At 43.4% G+C, this 18,871-nt stretch overlaps 1 protein-coding gene across 1 annotated transcript; it reads right to left on the bottom strand.

Moving 5' to 3' along the window:
* Positions 1–823: 823 nt before the first annotated feature.
* BPGM (bisphosphoglycerate mutase) lies at positions 824–17,215 on the bottom strand. Its single transcript, XM_019515573.1, has 3 exons — positions 17,122–17,215; positions 14,529–15,179; positions 824–3,204 (listed from the first exon to the last, which is right to left on the bottom strand). The coding sequence occupies exons 2-3, from the start codon at positions 15,127–15,129 to the stop codon at positions 3,023–3,025; spliced, it is 783 nt and encodes a 260-aa protein (XP_019371118.1). The 5' UTR covers positions 15,130–15,179; positions 17,122–17,215; the 3' UTR covers positions 824–3,022.
* Between the last annotated feature and the right edge of the window lie 1,656 nt (positions 17,216–18,871).

The raw sequence follows: 18,871 nt of genomic DNA, 5'->3' as shown, positions 1-18,871 counted from the left end.
TCATCCAGATCGCTGATGAAGAAATTGAACAGCGCAGGCCCCAGGACCGAGCCCTGGGGGACTCCGCTACCCACCTCCCCCCAGGTTGAGTATGACCCATCCACCACTACCCTCTGAGTGCGACCCCTCAGCCAATCTGCAATCCATCTGACTGTGTAGGCATCGATGCCACAGTCACCTAGTTTTTTAACTAGGATGGGGTGAGAGACGGTGTCAAAGGCCTTGCTGAAGTCCAGAAAGACTACATCCGCCGTGACACCTGCATCCATGGCCTTTGTGACCTGATCGTAGAAGGCAATCAGGTTGGTCTGACATGATCTCCCCCTAATAATGGGTTGGTTTATTTAGCAGAGCTCTATTATAGTTGAACTACAGCACTTCAAAATTACTCTTTGTACTCCTGTAGTATTGTTTTATTGTAAACAGCTGTGGGCTGTATTCTGGCCTCAGTTGTGTCCATGCATCCCAATGCAGCCAGTAGGACATGTGTGTACTGCTAAGGGTAGGGGGGTGACCCTATTTGCAAAACTATACTAATTATTCTCTACAAAATACTATATTTCTTGTAAGCTATCTCTTTTCCCTCCCCTCATCATAAACAGGCACCCAAGTACATTGTGCAGATGCAAAACTCTTCTCTTGTTAGAGTCACGGGCAAAACCACTTTAGTGAACAAATTCATCAATGCCTGAGCCCACACCCCATTAGTCATCTTAGTGATGGGGCTCCTCCTCATAGCTCTGGCAGGCATATTTGACTGGACTGTGGCAATGCAGTCAGTGCACTGGCTGCCGGCAACTTCTGAATCTAAAACGATCTTTTCACAACACCATAAATAATCCACACGTAATAGGCAACGTTACCTACAAGTGTCCACAGGTAACTATAGGGAATGAGGACTGAACAATGACTTGAGAATTAGTTAAAGTGAGATCTGAAATTATGCTTTTTGGGTTTTTTTGCTTTTGCTTTTTTTGTTTTGTTTTGATTTTTGTTTTCAAGAGAGAAACATCGGCTTAACAAGTGTAACTAGCCCCCTGCTGGCAAGTGCTATTAATAAAACCAAACAAACCAACAAACCACCCAGGTGTCCAAAAGACATTCACGCAAAGGAAGCTTCTCTTCAGGATGTCAGTCAGAGCCAACATGCTTTGCTGACACCAGCTATTGCTATACTATGAAGGACTCAAAGTGTATCGGAGCTATGGCTGCCAAATGACTACAGAAGCATTAAGCACATACATGCTGCTCACATCGTCAGGAGACAGCCCATTTCCTAATACAAATAAAATCTCAGAAGAATTAGCAAGCTGCTCACTGCAAAAAAAAAAAGCAATATGTGAAGGGTTTGGTTTTTTTTCTATGAAAAAGACCAAACACTCAGGGAATTCAGACTTGTTACCTCAAAATTCACAGCCAGGTCACATTCTGCCTTTGCAAACTGTACAGGCAGTCTCCACTGAAGACTATGCTTGGGGGCAGACTTTGGACTGGTAAAGGTTTACTTACTGGGACAGATTCTGATTTAAAGCTACAACACTTGTACATGTGTTAACAAAGTAAAACTGAATAGTCACAATGTGGAATATACTGTCACTTCTGAATGTAAAAACCACCACCACAATGCTAAATACAAACTATGTAAAGCTGCTTTAAAAAAAGCAAAAGAGACTGCACAGTGGGGTTGAGAAATTCATAGGACAGAGGGAAATTACTTGAATATTCTTGCCTTTTTTTGTGAGAACATAAAAGAAAACTGTAGGTATTTCACCGAGCACCATTTTCTCCACATGCTAACCTGCTTGTCATTAAAATCTCTTTGCCTCCATAAGGAGCAGATATGGAGAATCTGTGCTTGTGGAAATGCTTGTAAAGACTTCATTGTGGAAGCCACTCTCTAGCCCAACTTGCTTTACCTGGGACTCCACATGGGTGGCTCAGGGAGAAGGAGACATTCATAAGTGTTGGATTAGACCTCAGTAGAATCAACAGCATTTCTAGTAGTTTTAATGAATCAAGCTCAGCACACCTATTAAGTGTTTAAGCCCTCAAAAAAAATGCAAGGAGGGATGGAAAGCTGAGTTTAAAGTTCTGCCTAGGCTTTAAACCTCTTTGCACTATGTGTATGGGCTAGCTTCTGCCAAGCTACAAAACTGAAGCCCTACTACGGATGCCCTGATACAACCCAACAGAATTTATCTGTACAAGAAGGTTTTGGTAAAGACATGGTGCAGAGGAAGAAAGAGAACATCTCCAGGGCAAATTAACCCATGCCAACGTTTAGCAGATACAAGACACAGCTAGGTCCACAAGAAAACCCCACCCAAAACAAACAAACAACTTTGACTTAAGTTCTCCTCCAGGACAATAGCTAGCCTTCAGCCCACAAGGCAATTCTTTGAGCCTGAAAATAAGCTGCTAAAAATAAAACTGCATCAAACATAGCAGCATTACTGCAATAAGCTCAAGGAGAGGTGTGTGTATTACATGGGCAGGCATCTTAAAAAGAGGACTTCCAGCAGACAGTTAATCAGGTGCTTTATTGCCAACACTTACTTTTTTGCAATTTGGGAGAGATTAACACTTGTGAAAGTCAGAGACTAACCCTATAGTGCTCCCAGTGCCATGCAGTGCAAGCTGCCCATATAAGGCTCTGTTAACACTCATTCCAAACCACTAACACATCCTCCTACTCCTGCCTTGGGCCTCTCTCAAACTGGGTTTTGAGGCAAATTGTGTAACAATTATATGCTGTTCTAACTATCATCTAGATGAAATCATTAACTCTATTTTCACCCACCTATAACTCTCTCTTCTCCTGTTGAGATCTCAACTCTCATCTTCAAAAGGAGACTGGTTAATATCCTTATTTAATACTTAATAAGCAGCCCCTCCACTTACACAGTGCTTAAAATGAAGTAGTCTTTCAAGTGCAACTTAACACTAATAAAGCATTACTTGTTACCACACACACACACACACACACACACACAGCTGAGGGTCAGCGTCATGTAAATATCATTTATTTCTTCTCAGTAGGTTTGGCTTTCCCTTGATCTTCCACTTTTTTAATGGCAGCCTGGATAGCCTCTTGATCACCTAGGAACTGGTGAGGGCTAAGAGGGTGCAGATTTTCATCCAGTTCAAGAAGGACTGGCACACCAGTAGGAAGGGTCACATTAGCTATGTGCTCATCAGAGATACCTGCCAAAGAACAAAGAGACACAGTTAAAATACAGGACAAGACAACCACTTGCATTAAGATTTCCTTAATGTATCTTCAAAGAAGTTGGGCTAGGCCACTATGCTCTCTGCCAAGGCAAAATCTAGTTAACAAAGTAGGGACAAAGCACTGTTGACTCCTTGATTACATTTCTGGCTCAACCCTGGCTCCAGGATATGCCAGTACAGTATAGCATCTGTGCTGAAGCCTGTCAGCAGACAACAGCCTTTAAGGAATTATCTGTCCAGCTGGATCACAGCATGGACAGGGCAGTACAGAAGCCAGCTATACACATGGTATAAAAACCTGACACCCTCCCTCCCCTCCCAGTCTCCACAGCAAAGCAACCCTGTTCTGCAGGGCTCACACCCTCCACTTTCCCTAATCCTTCAGCAGAGTTTTGCCCAGGGTTTATACTTCAAGTGCTGCAGAGAAAAACTCCCATCTTCTTGCTCCTGTTCTGTGCTTGCCCAGGCCAGACAATGAGCATTAGAGGAGCCTAGGACAGACACCAGAGCTCCACTCTCAGGATCTCTCTAATCACCCAGGAGGCTAACAGATGTCAGGGTCTGTCATTAAATCAAACAAACATTTTTCTCCCACAAAATAAGGTTGGTTTGGGGGTTTTTAAAGGGGGGAGGGGGCAGTGGGTAAACTGTTGATGGCTTACTAGATCCCTCCTAAGAACAGGATGTTTTTGACACATAAGGCTTATAGAAGCAGGCTGCAATTGTAATGCTAAACAGCCTCAAATAGTGCAATGTAATCAAGTTTCTAACTAAATTAACAGTAAAGTGGACAAAACAAAAAGCATCTTGTGAGCAGCTGACAAGAGAGAGGGCTCTCCCTGAATACAGGAGTGCAAGCTTAAGCAATTCTCACATCAGGCAGGGCCAGGAACAACATGTAATCACAAGCCCAGATAATAGCAGAGCTGTGGCTGCATGGAAGTTGTCATCTACTGGCTACCTGCCTATTTCTTCAGGGTGCTGGGCTGGTTTTGCAGCCTGACCCGAATCGGTGCTGCACTGGCGGCACAATTATCAGTACCTAAGTAGCTGCCTTTGGTCCATCATTTGTACACATCTTCCTTGAGGGGCAGTGCTCAAGGCTTGACACAGAACTCCAGGTGAGGCTTCATCAGTGCTAAATACAGCAAAGGATCATCCAAGTGTCCATATTTTTTCAGTCTACACATCACCTAAGCCCCATTCATGAAAGTTACTTATGCTGGGATTTTCAAATGTGTGCAAAGGGAGTATGTGAGAAACAGGACTTGTTTGATAATCTTATACTGGATCAGCTATATGGCTGGGAGAAATGCAAAATGAGTATTCGGGGCTCAAAATGCATTCCAGCTTTCTTGGAAATCTTCCTTTAGCCTTGATAAGAGCTTAAATCTCATTTTCAAATACAACATCAATCATTTAGGTGCTGCTGAGAATGTTACTAAAGTTGTTGTCTACTGCTGAATCTCAGTGGTGGCAGATGACAAAACAAGGAGCACTGGTCTCAAGTTGCAACAAGGGAAGTTTAGGTTAGATATTAGGAAGAATTCTCTCACTAGACGGGTAATGAACCACTGGAACAGGCTACATGGTAGAATCTCCATCCCTAGAGGCTTTTAAGACCCAGATGACTCAAGCCCCCCCAGAGTGGTTAATCATTATAGATTGTACTCCATAACAGTATGTTCTATTGTAAAGCAGGTATAAAATAGTCAAATAAAAGCTAAAGTTCACAAGCTCTAATAAGCAAACCTAAATCAGTTTCTGTCTGCACAGGGACAATGTAAATTTGTGGTTTCAGTGTAAACTAAAGCTCTTGTGAATGCCACATAGATTTATTTGTGAATCTGGTTCTCACACCCGAATTAAGGATGGTGTGCAGGCAGGAAAGTTGATGACATAAGCCCTTGCAAGGCACAAAACCCTTTACACTATACTATAGGAGAGTGCGGTTATTCTGCAGAAAAGCATAAGAGTCCCTAGGTCTTCTCCACGCAGAAGAAATTATGTTGCAGCTCTTGCCAGCAGCTCCAGGAGCTGCCAGGGGAATCATGCTCTGGGTATATACTCAAGGTCAATGTGTTTTTAGAAGTTTCATTCTTTAAGTTAAAAGCTTTAAGGCATATGCCAGGGTGTTTTGTATTTAACAGAAAATGATCTCAAATTCACAAAACTTAACCTCCAGGCTCTTTAAACACTATAAGCCAACTTCACTACAGATGTAAAGATATGAACCTAAACTATGACCAAGACACCCACAAAATATTTGGCCCCACATATTCCACAAACTTTGTTCTTTCCTAAAAGACGGTCATTTGTGAGGCTATCAGAGACTTGCTTAGAATCACCCAACGCAGATCAAGTTATAAAGAAGCATTTACATATAGTCAACAGGTCACTGTCCAAACTGGAATTTGGCCAGGGACCTGAACAAACACTTCTTCACAAGAATATGGGAAAATCTTAAATTCCTACAAACGCTCAGGTACGTTTTGCACCTTTTGCAAAAAAAAAAAAAGTTTAAAAAAATAATAATAATAATAAATTAAAAATTCCAGCAGTGTGGCAAGTGGTGCCCTGCTGGGGCTTTAATTGGGTAACAACTCAAAAAAAAAGTCACATAGTAAACAAAATACCTCTTACTGCATCAGCTAGGTTTTTCTGGATTTTTCACGTTCTGAAACATACCCCGTTCTCTCTATATCAGGGGTCAACAACCCCCGGCATGTGTCAAGCACAGCATACAAGGCCATTTTGCTCGGCATGCCACTGCCAGCCTGGGCTCTAGGCAGCTGCTGCCAGCCACAAAGCCCGGGCTGCTCCCAGCAGGTAGCTGGGCAGCTGCAAGCCCTGCTGCAAGCAGACTGGGCTCCATGGTTGGCAGCAGCTACCCAGAGCGTGGGCCAGCTGCAGCCAGGAGGCTACAAATATCTGCTCCAGGCTCTGGCATCAGCTCCATACCGGCAGGTGCACATGCACCTCGGAGTGGACAGTGGGGGAGGGCCCCGAGGCAGCACAACCCCAGCCTCTCCCCTGCTGCTAGCACAGAGCTGACGACTGGGCTCCGGAGCCTGGCACAGCTGTTTGTAGCCAGCCTGGGCTCTGGGCAGCTGTAGCAGGCTCCACAGTCCCGGCATCAGATCCATGCCGGCAGCGACTGCATGTACACCTCAGAGCGGACAGCGGGAGGGCTGTGCTGCCTCAGGCCCTATACCTACCATCTGCCCCAAGGCACGCATGCACCCACCAGGAGCTGATGCCAGAGCCCGGAGCAGCTGTTTGCAGCCTCCAAGCTGCAGCCGGCCCGGGCTCTGGTAGCTGCTGCCAACCACAGAGCTCAGGCTGCTTGTAGCTGAGCCCACCTGACTCCCAGCTGCTCCAAGCCCAGCCCCCCACCGGGATAAGGCTGGCACTGCCCCTTGCCAAGAGCACTGCACCTTTTGCAGGCTTAGCTGCGCGGGGTGGGTGGATGGTTGGGCTGATGGGCAAGCTCTGGGCCAGGGCCTTGGCCAGCTGTGCTGCAGCCCGGGGGCTGGCTCCCCAGGGAAGCACAGGGGCTCTGACGGGACCAGGGCATTATTGGCTTGGACTTTGTTCAGTGGCCCAGGAGCCCAGCTCCATGAGCCCACACAGCTGGTTCTGTGCGTTTGTCTGCCTCCTCTGTCTGGTTCTGTGCACACGTGTCTGTTCTGGTTCTCTGTGTTTGTGCACGTATGTGCGTCTGGTTCTCTCTCTTCTCGTCTCTTTTTTCCCTCTCTCATTGCAACATGCTCAACAAAAAAGGAATACACAACAAAGGCAACATTTATGATTATTAAATATACTAATATGCAGTACATCCTGCCACGTACCCCCCCACACCATTGTTTTTCTAGCATGCCGGCACTCTGGCACCTTCCAAGGTAGACACTCCAGCCAAAAAACATTGCCTACCCCTGCTTTATATGATGCTCCCCCTAATAATTACAGGTTCATCACCTGACAGAGTCAGAGGTTAGAGAGGAGATTAAGGGACAGAAAGAACTTCTACAGAAACACTCAAATTTACTAAATGAAACCAAACAGGTGTTAAAATACATTTTACAGGGGACACATTACTCATACCCAATAAATAGCCTATTTGCTAACAAATCACCTTTTTGTTCCATATAAAACACAAGAGGAATACTTCAGGCCAACTCAGTAGGACACTGAACAGAAATCAGACAAGAAGATCTTGAACATATGCTACTATGACCATTGCAAGAGTCAGCTAAACCTGCTATCCAGTTACTTCTGATGCTGTAACAGAAGCCAAGTGACCTTTTATTTAAAACTTCTGCACCTGCACTGGCCAGTATTGCAATCCCATCAAAATTCACAGACTAAGAAGGATGAAGCCAGGACAATACCATATTTTCTTGAATATAAGAGAACCCTGAGTAAGATGACCTCCCTCCCCCAATAATTAAGTTCCATATATGAAAAAAAATATAAATTTGTCATAATTTTCTAGGTATAGAATTGAATTACTGGAGGTTTGCCTTGCATTTGTCTCCCTCCCACTACTACAGGGGGGAAGTAAACCAGGAGGGTCAAATTGCACCCTTGCCCCCCCCCAACCTTTTCCCTCTGCAGACTCTCCCCTTCCTCCCCCCTTACCATCAGACTCTGCTCTCAAGTGAGGAACACATTTGAATCCACTGACCTTGGAATTAAACATATCTGTAATTAATTTTTATATTGTACCCATAAACTTAGTTCATCCAGAATTGATACATGCTACATCTTGAAAATGCTGCAAGTTTTAACATAGGTATTCCATAAACATACTTCTAAGTAGCACTTCAGCACTTATATATAATACAAACTATGCATATTATTAGTCCAAAGCCAAAAGGCTCATGTACCGCCATACAGTTCCTTGGGCTGGGTCCCACCAGTCAACAGCATTGCCAGTTATACTAACCCCACAGCTTGGCACTGCTCAGTATGAGTGTGTGCTTCAAATACCCCCCACAAAGGATCCATGTGCTAATTAGCCCCCTCTCATGATTGGAACTGGGTGTTCTTGGAACAAGCCCTGGGATCCTTCAGAACTTACATGCAGGTAAGGCACAGGGCAACCTGGTCTAGCTCCACCTCACAGAGGGCAAGGCCACACTAATCCTTTGCAACAGACTGAGATACGGGGTGACAAAGAGATTCCAGGGGAACTGTTTGGGGTCCCTTTTGGTGATGTTTGCCAGGCATTTAAGGCTGAAGAATCAGGAATTATTAAAAATGGAAAAGAAAAAGGTGCGGCGCAGCTGTGGGAGTGCAGAGCAAGTTTAAACGCATTCAGTGGTGTGGCTCACCATGACTTTATAAAGAGTCAGCATTAAGAGGGACTGAGCACAAGGGGCAGCACCATCAAGCATCTTATTTAGATGGGCTGCACTAACCCATCTGTGTGGTAGGCTCCCATCTGCATGTTTGTCCAATATGGGCTATGTGTTCTATAGTCATGTTCCACATTGGAGGCATTTAATCAACTTCATAGTTGGCTTCTATTGCTGAGCACATGCTGCTTTTGGCAGCAGTTTCACAGTAGACACTGTATTTTATCAGGTTTCCTTGTATGCCAATGTAAGATGAGTGGCTTTTTCCCCCCTCATGCTGATTGGGGGAGGCTCATCTTGTATTCCAGTTAATATGGTAGTTGGATTTTAGCCTTTTGAGGCACTACAGGAAGTAGCACTGGTAATTCAATAGATAACACTCTTCCCTCCAAGTCTATTTCATATTAGCCTCAGCATAGTGTCTGTACCTGGAGGTTCCATCTTCCAGAGCCAGTCCCAAAGCAAATATTCTTCCTACTTGTGGTCACAAGAGGTCCCAAAAGCATTCAAAAAAGAGGGGAGGAAAAAGAAAGGGGTTATCCACCCCAGAATCTTAGATAAATTTCAACTTAGATTGTGGCAGTCCTACCTACCAAAATTCCTCTTGCAGTTTCAAATGAACATCTCTGTGTCCTATGGTATGCTTGTATGGTATCAAATAGCTGCTACAGTCCACCTCAACAGCAACTGCATACAAAATTGGTACAGCACTTTTAAATAAGTTACTCACACTTCTCATTCTAAGGTTTTATCAGGCATACTGTCCAAGCTTATTTATACATATTATTGAATCTGATCTACTGCCAAACAAATGTGATCCCACAATTATGTGCATTTTTACTTCAACTGTTTGTCAGTATTCTCCTGCAGTTAAGCTCATAATTTCACTCCCATAAAGATCAACCCTCACTGTACAGGCTTAAAGACACACTTCTTGATCAGCCCCAGCTATGCATTGTTAAAGAGCTATGAAGCATTCAGTCATTTGTCAGGAAAGCTGGGGATTCCCTCAACATATCAACAAGACTCAGAGACCTTGTTGATGAAGCCAAAGTTGCTATTGGAACAGAAGTTCCACCAACCTTCCTTTGACAATCAGCTGACACAAATTACTGCCCCAAAATATTTAAAAAACTAGAACGCAGAGTAGATTCACATCCTCTGGCACTTGATTTCTGGCCTTCTAAACTAAACTAAGTTTCAAAAGTCAGCAGACCTTTTCCCTTCCTCATCTGTTCCCAATAACCAACTTGCATGTTTAAAAAAAAACAAAAACAAAAACCCATGAGGCCACTGTCCAAGATTATAAACAGATGTCAAATGTGTGACAAACAGCCTATCCACTTAATTGGGGAAAACACATCTCCCCTTGTCCTGCATTGGGCTGTGGCCTGATGCTGCATGATGACAGATGACATGGTTCCCCACTTACAGAGACATGCCTCAGACTCCCTAGGAGGCCTATGCAAGAGAGGAATGTTGGAGTTTCCCCACTTAGAGATGCCCTGGAGATTGCCCAAGGCATGTCTCTATAAGAGAGGAAATCTGGGCAGTGGATCCTGGGTCTTAAGTGGCCCGATTGTGTGTGGGAATTTCTGGGGCATGCAGGATCAGGCGCTTCAAGCCCTGGGAGGGCCTGCCTGGGGAAGCTGGAGACCACAGGCAGCTCCAGGCCAACTCTGCTCTCCCACCATAAACCTAACAAACATCTGCATCAATAAAGCAGCACAAATTGGTACCACTTATGTCACAGCCACAAATTTTGGGAATTTGTGGCATGACAAGGGGTATGGATATCCATTTGCTTGGCCCACACAGAAAAGAAAGCCCAGAAAAACTAAGTGTATGAGATTCCTCCCTTAGCCATGGTTCACAGAGAATATGCATTCCCTTCCCTCACTGGAGCATTTTGGCACCATTAACATAGTAGCTTCAACTCCAGATGACAGCAAAAAATCCAAATGTAAAAAAGGTGCCACTCTCCATGGGGGAAAGAAGAAAAGGATGTGTAAGGAAGGGATGCATAATTCCTCTGAAAAGGGACCTCAACAAGATAACAGCTTGGGGTGGCAGTCTACTTCTGAGACTAGTTTTGCTGTTGCAAGGGAAATATCTCCAGGAAGATGGGCTAGACCAAATGACAATATTGAAGTAGGGTGCTTACAGAAGGGTCTCAAAGTGCCAAGTGTCAGGAAAAAATTACAGCTGGTTCCCTTTCAGAAGGATTTCAGACAATCTCCTTGAGTATCATAATCCTGCAGTTGGGCAGTTCAGAAAATTCAGTGTTTGGCATCTCAGACTGTCACATTAAGCTATTAAACTGTAGCTTTATTCAAAAGATTCTTTGTTGGCATCTATGGTAGTTAAACAGTTCTCAATGTCTTCACTGCATGTTAGCCACTCATTAAATTTCTGTTTTTAGGTCCGTCTCCCCACCCCAAAAATCAGAAGACATACGTATGTGGCTGCTGATATTGTTTTTATTTGGAGTGCAGTAGTGCATAGCAGGCTCCAGTCACAAATGATCACTACACAGTGTAAAAATGATTGGGGGGTGGGAGTGGAATGGGCAGAGAAAGGAAGCAGGGGGTGGGGGCAAAAGTTGCAAGGTGAGGTCACAGCAAGAGACTTCAACAAGCAAGCACAGAACTTGGGGGTGGAGGGGGAGGGAAGGCTTTCAAAAGCCACAAATAAGCCAACCCCTCCTGATGTAACCAGGGCAACAAGATGTACACATCTGTTGGGCCTGGGAAAGGTGTCCCACTAGCAGTTCTGAGTTTCTCTAACACCACTACTACATATCAAATCACCTCAACATGTTGCCAGGGGCATACACTCCACAGACTGGATTAGCAAACCTCATCTGTTGATGCCTGGCAAATTTTATTCCTATTTTCTATCCCCTCCCTCTACCTTCCATTACTGGTCGAGAATGGGCCCCTTTTACCTTTTCCCCACTTCAAGCCGATTATATACAGGATTATACACACATTCTCACTGAAGAGTTGTAGAAATAAGAGGTTCTGGACAGGACAGAATATTTTGGGCAAAAAAAAGTATACCTGTCCACAGGAGTTCTCACCATGCAGGAGTTCCTTTCATCCTAAAATGTGTGCAGAAGTAACATTCAAATGAGGAAGGCGGAGGGTAAAATAATAATTTTGCATTGAAATCATGACAGATCTTCCAGACATTTTAACACACCCTGTTTATAGCTACCCATAGAGCTGGGGGGAAAAAAGACAATACCACACACAATCAAAGTCTTCTCAGCCCTAACGATCTGCTGCTCCAGTGAATGTGTGTGTGTGGTTGGCAAGCGATCTTCAAATTAATTAAAATAAGGGCAATATTTATATGAAATTAATTACTGGCCTTGTTTCAAAAACAGCTGCGTTTCAAAGAGATTTCAAAAGGAGTCAATTAAAGTTCCTCTCTAAAACAACTAGCTAAGTAGTTATTTTATCAGAGTATGTTAGTCAGGTCTTACTGCCATGGCTAAGCCTTCTGGTTTAAATCTAGATACATCTGACTGATTTTTAACAACTAAGGCTACAGCCAATCAATATGGCAAGACATTCAGGAATGGGCACTTATTTTTGATGCCCTGTTTGGGTACTGTGAGCCTGATTTTTAGAAGTGCCAAGACACAACTCTGAAGTTGACTGGAACTGAAGGTTCACAATAACCATGAAAAAAAGGAAGGGAAAAAAAAAAAAAAAATCAAGATACTCAAGCTGGTCACCCAAAAAGCCAGTGGCCAAAGTATCTGTCTATATAACCACTGATCCATCACTTTAAATCAGCCAAGACTCCAGCTAGGAAAAATCTCCACAATTTTCAGGCAAATCAGCACCTTGGAGGATAAGGTCTCCAACCAGACCTATGATTTACTCCAGTTTGCCTAAAAACACAATTCAGTTTTAGATCTGGAAGCCTCACATCATCAAGCTCACCTGCATGGTTCCAGTGACAAAGAAGGCAGGACATACCTGAACAGAACAGCAGAGAATTACATGTGCAGGGCAGCAGAAGGCAGGAAAGAAGCTGTCAGCTGGCATAAAAGCTATGGAAGTGGGCACTGTACCAATATTTCAGTGTATGGAATCCACTAAAGGGAGGCAATATACCATGGTACATACAAGGGATGCAACTTTATGGGCACATCTATACGTGCACGTTACTGCACAGTAGACTAATTTACTATACAGTAAAGCATCACCGCCTACACGTGCACAGCAACTGGGCTGGTGTAGACTAATTTACAGCAATGTCAGATAGTCCCATCAGGTACAGGGACCATCCAACAGCAGAGTAAATTAGTGTGCTTAAATACACATGTAGATAGTGATATCAGAGAAAGTTTACTCTGGCTCAAATTGCACTGAGTTTATTCAACCACATTAATTGCATGTGTAGATGTGTCCTATATTCCATCCAGTTACTTCACCCCTTAAGGACTATGTACAGCTATTATAAGCTTAGACCAGTCCCTAAAGTACTCTAACTTGTGTTGGGAATTGGGCATCTGTAGCTTCAAAAATCAAGGTGCTGTAATCAGCTGTCACCGCCCTGAGATCTGCAGCAAGTAATCCTTGGAGGTAGCCAAACCATACAAGTTTTAAAATGGGTATCAAACCAATTACAAATGTTATCTATTCTAATTGTGGTTAAACCTGTATTTAACGTGGTTAAAATAATGCAGGAATTGTAGTCGGCTTGCAACGCGTCACCCCTGAAAGAGAGGCTTGTCTGACATATGGCTGTTTTTCTGGAACAGGTTCAACCCAGTTTTAAGGACACAGGGTGCTGTGCCATATGGGAAAAGCACACTACCTTTATTAATGCAACTGATTTCCCTTCGCTGTAGTGTAACATCCCCAAAGATGCTGCCCTAAGTGTTCGGCATGCATGTCCTCCATGAATTTTATCCCTGCCGAAGCAACAGCTACCGAGATTGTCCCAGAATGCCCCAGTATGAGCAGTGTTCAATAGATGCACATTTGTTCTTTGATTCAAGATGGCTACTGTGTAACATTTCACAGAATGAGCCAGGGTGATCACATCTCTAACAGAACACAGCATCATAGTTAAAAATGGTGCTGTAGGCAAGAGCTAAATTAGTAATTGAAAAACTGGAAGAAATGTTATATTAATTTGAGGAAGACAAACTTGGAGCCAAGGCTGTAAAAATAAGATCTGTCCCAAAGCTGGCAACAGCCTAAGGATTATTATTAACTTACCCTTTTTCAGACCCCGAAGGAATCAGTAAAACTATACAGGATTCAGAATGCATCTGTTCAGTGCTATGCACTCTCTAAATAGGAAAGGAGATAATGTGCATAGGTAGATTTGCAGGCTTTAACAAACTTCTGTCTGACACAGCATGTGAGCACTGCAGTGGCTTCTTAATCGTGACAAAATTAAGAGACAAATCTTATATGTTGCCATGGTGTGCAACTTCCTTTGCATTCCTACCACATACACTTCAAAAGCCAAGCATTTGACTTAAACTGGGATAAAAATATCAAAGTATAATATCTGGGTATTTCAACAACCACACCATAGTTGGCAACAGCCACATGGCTAAATTCTGACCCCAAGTACCTATCCAGAATAACCCAATTCATCCAAATATATACCAATACAGAAGAGATCCAAAACTGAGATTAAAGAGATGAATTCCATGCCACCATTGTTCCTATTTTTGCTTCTGGAGATCAAGCTAAAAAATACATTAGTCTTACATACTGCAAATATTAAAAGCTACTACTTTCCTAGTTCATGAAGGATGCACAGGGCAAAAATAAGGTTGACGTCCAGTAAAAAAGTTGCGTTGTTAACAAAGTTGGCTCACGGCTCATGGACTAATACAACTCAAGAAAAAATTATTTTTACTTACTGAAGCACACTTGGGAAGGACAGCAAGATCCTTACCTTCCAAATGCTTGAGCAGGGCCCTAGCACTGTTCCCATGAGCAGATATGAGGATCGTTTTGCCACTTTTCAGTTCTGGCACTATCTTTTCATTCCAGTAGGGAAGGAGTCTTTGAAGCACCTCTTTCAAGCTTTCAGCCTTTGGAAGCTTGTCCTCCGGAACATCACAAGACTTATATCGGCGATCATTATAAATCTCATTGTAGTAAGGATGAGATTCTGTTATGGGAGGTGGAGCAACATCATAGCTTCTCCTCCAAATCTTCACTTGCTCTTCCCCATGGTTCAAAGCCATCTCTGCTCTGTTGAGACCTATCAGTGCGCCATAGTGGCGTTCATTCAGCCGCCATGATTTCTGAATGGGGACCCATTCCTGCCCCATTTCTTCTAGCACCAGCCAAGCAGTCTGAATAGAACGAGTTAGGATGGATGTAAACACAAGGTCAAACTCAAAACCCAGGGATTTGAGATGTTTCCCGGCGTTCTGAGCTTCCTTTATCCCATCACTGCTCAGCTTCTGATCCACCCAGCTGCAAAAGCGGTTCTCCTTGTTCCAGGCTCCCTCCCCGTGTCTTAACAGCACAAGTTTGTACTTTGTCATTTTGACCACTGCACAGCTTGTGACTGGTCTGGCACTTAATGATGACACATCTAGGCAGAGATGAGACATACAATGAGCACATCAAATCAGTCCACTATGCAATGTGTTACGATGGGAAATTTGGCATTAGACAGCAGATGGTTACACCAGCAGATACAATTTATTTTGGGACCTCTGAATGTCATGTCCTCTGAAATAAGTTCTTTATGACTTTAGTACCACCTCATCCTCAGCTTTGAGCTCCTTCTACAATATTTAATAAAACTATAACCACCCTCCTATTTTTAGAGCACACTTTTTCTACACAACCTGTAACTAACCAGGTCATAGTAGCATAGTGCTTAGGGTCAGAAGGGACCTAAAAAGATCATCAGGTCCAACCCCCAAATGCTGTTATATGCTTATTAAAGCTACAACAATACAAACCATCCTACTCTGCTGTGCTCCTTCAAACCCTTAAACAATGCAGCCCTGGTCTACATATCTGCTCTTGTTCCCCAAGATACCTCTTTATTGCCAGTTATGCCAATGTCTATGTCCTGTTCTCCACCAGGGCCCCTGGGGAGCCCTTCATACTCCCACTCCTATATCCTTGTCCATAGTTACTTGTACACATGATGCCATCCCCATCCCTTCCCCCACTTGCCCAAACCCCTCAGCATTTCAGTTCAGCATTAATACTAAGAGAAGCCCAAGCTACGAGTTGACAATATAAAACATTTTATTTTCTAAAAATGCCACAGGAGACCCTTGGGGTTATTCCTTCCTCTCCTTGATTTTCAACTATGTCTCACTTTCTGTGGGTCCACAGATTGGACTGCAAGACCTTCAGAATAGGGATCATAACATCTTTGTTCCCTGTAGAGCAGAAAGCATATTTTCTGCCCTTAAACTAATCAAGACATTTTCAAGTTTTTTCTCTGTTCATCTGTTGCCTAATCTAGAGGCTCCCAACCTTCAGGCCGCAGCCCACTACCAGGCCGTGAAGGACTGGCTGCAGGAGGGTTGGTTGCCGGACCAGAACTCTGAAAGTGACTGACATACTGTGGACTGGCAGCCAACCCTTTTTTATACTCAGCCAGTCACTTCCGGTCTGTAGTATGCTGGTCCGCAATTTGCTGGTCTGTGGTTTGCCAGTCCGTGGTCTGAAAAGGTTGGAAAACACTGGCGTAATCCACAGAAGATTGTCATCTTCAGGGAAATTTGGACTAGGCTAAGAGATTACTATTTTCTAAAGCAGCCATATATTTTGGGATGTCTCATCTGATACCCCATTTTCAAAGGCACCCTACGCTTCCATTAGCACCAATTAAAATTTTGGGTGCTTAGCCTCTGAGTACCTTGCACTGGGAAACCAAAATAAAGTCTTCTAGCCATTTCTGACCCTATAGAAAGTTCATTCAACCCTGCTAGGATCCAGATTTATGGCTACAAATTGCAAGGCAGGCATTTACTATGCTAAGTCATCATCTCTGAGATCTCAATGTTTTTAGAAAAGGAGTCCTACAACTTACTTTCTGTCTTTAGAGCGTAAAGTGCTTTGTTTTCAAAGGTTTCTGCTGACAGGTACTAGGTTCTCCCCACAGCAAAATATCATGCAAGTTTCATCATAATATCGTAAGCAGACCTAGTTTATACAGATCCTTCAGACGTACAATCCATTAAACCTGAACAATGAATTAATTGACTGATTTGCAGGGCCAAAGTCAGGCTTGATGTAAATAAGAAGGCAATGAGAGTTGCACCTACTTTTACCAGGTTTAAAATGGGCACTATGGGCCTCAACACGAGCCAACCAAAGACCCACTGAGAGCTAAACGCATCCCTGGTATAGCTATGGACCTCAGGACAATTACATTCCAGATAAACTTGGACCAATATTCCCAAAATATTTGAAAACCGAAGGGCAGTAATGCAATTCCTAGAAACCAGCTCAACTACTGCAATATTTAGCTAGAAACTTTCAGAGAAATGTGTGGAAATTATACTTACCTTAACTACTGTAAATGGATTCAACTTACACAAACCCCAGGCACAGAGACTGGAGTGGCTGTGAAGAGTGTAACAGCCTCTGTATATACAGCTACCTGCAGGAAGAGAAAGCGAGCGTGGGTTTTAGTATAAGAAGAAACCATTCTGGTGGACTGATGGACAGCCCTGCCATCACCTGTTCTCAGATCTTTAAGAAAAAAATGACCACCCCTGCATAGGCAGCAAAAGCCAGACTGCCTCATCCTGTAAGATGTAAAGCTATACATCCTGCATTCCAGAAGAAAGCAAGCCTTGCTTCCCCAATGATCCCAACTCTATCCCTACAGAAACTTGCTTAGATCCCATAGCAAAATGAACACAAGAACTTAATAAATACATATATAGATACATGAGAGGCAAAGTCTATGCCCTGAAATTCTTGGAAGACTAGGGAGCTAAAACATACAAAGCCTAAAGAAAATACTGCCAATGCAAAGATCAGTAAAGAATGGTTTTGCAGGAGGAGGAAAACATGAAAGCGACCTCTAGCATAGAAGCAGCATGGAAAAAGGGGCAGAGGGTGGTGTAGAGTACAAGCAGTAATTGAGGTAAGGAGAATGAAATTGCAATGTAAGGGTGTAGCTACACCTTACACGAGAGGTTTGCTATCCTATTTTATTACAGACTCGCATCTATTCTAGAACAAAATAAAGATCAGACTTGAGAAACCTGATTTTTGCTCCAAAAGGCCAAGATTAGCTAGGAAGGCCAATAAAGGAGAGCGATACAGCTGAAACAACAGAAAAAGTCCTATCTTAGGGCTGATATCATGTAGCCTAAAGGGAGAGGAAAGAAGGAGATGGACTTCAGGGCAGTGGATTACAGCACTAGAGGTAGAAAAAAAAACAACCAGAAAATAGACTAAGATTACAGTACTGGGTACAAAAAGTAAGAAATGGATTTTGACAGACTGTTAGGTAGTAAGAGGGTGGGAAAGAAGGGAAGACCCAACAGTTCATAGCATAAACCTAGACATGGGAAGTAAAAGAGAAAGAAGAACCAAAACCTAAAACAATGGTTCTCAACCTTTTAAACTCCAGGCACCCCTCAGAAAATACCAGCTCTTAGCTTCTAGTTGTTTTTTAATACAGAAAAATAATAAAGCAATTCTTCTAAGGCAAATAACTCAGGAAGACCACAGCAGGTCACTGTTTTTGAAACCATGAATTCCTGTTTGATATCTTGACGTTTATATCTTGTGAATCACATGTAGGTGTTTACACACCTAACATTGTTAATACAGTGCAGTGCCTTCAAAAGGATTTTGCAGCACTGTAGGGTTCTGCAGGACCCTGGTCGAAAGCCACAGACCTAAACTTTTGAAGATCACTTCTCAGGTCTCGGAGAACTGACCTCCCTAGCTTTTTAGCATTGGCATCTTTCCATGTGGGTTCAGAAAGATGAAGTCATCATTTGTCTCTTAAAGGAGAAGCATTGACCCCCGTCTCTGAGTGAAGCACGCAACACCACAGCTGAGAAGTGGGGGAGTGACAGATGGCTCAGAGGACACCAACTGCTTCTGCACACCTGCTGCTTGTTCAGATACTGTTCCCTCCCCATTATGAGCCACAATGAGAAAAAACAAAGTTAACAACTTGTGTCCTACAGAGTGCAATCAAAACCATCCAGTGTGCAAGCAAAATTCTACCCTCACAACATAAGGACAGGCCATTGCCTTTGCACAGCATGTGTTTCTGTGCCTGCACTGATC

The sequence above is a fragment of the Gavialis gangeticus genome, unplaced genomic scaffold (genome assembly GCF_001723915.1).
Source record: "Gavialis gangeticus isolate Ggan-Ray unplaced genomic scaffold, GavGan_comp1, whole genome shotgun sequence".
Classification (NCBI taxonomy): Eukaryota; Metazoa; Chordata; order Crocodylia; family Gavialidae; genus Gavialis; species Gavialis gangeticus.
Note: the sequence above shows the minus strand (reverse complement) of the source record. Positions and strands in the feature narration are given on the sequence as shown.

What these genes read in the sequence shown, in the direction of transcription:
- BPGM (XM_019515573.1), bottom strand. Translation starts at nt 15,129, where the DNA reads ATGACAAAGTACAAACTTGTGCTGTTAAGACACGGGGAGGGAGCCTGG. An exon ending in CCTGCTCAAGCATTTGGAAG is followed by an intron (nt 3,205 to 14,528) that starts GTAAGGATCTTG and finishes GTTCTTTGGCAG; the next exon opens with GTATCTCTGATGAGCACATA.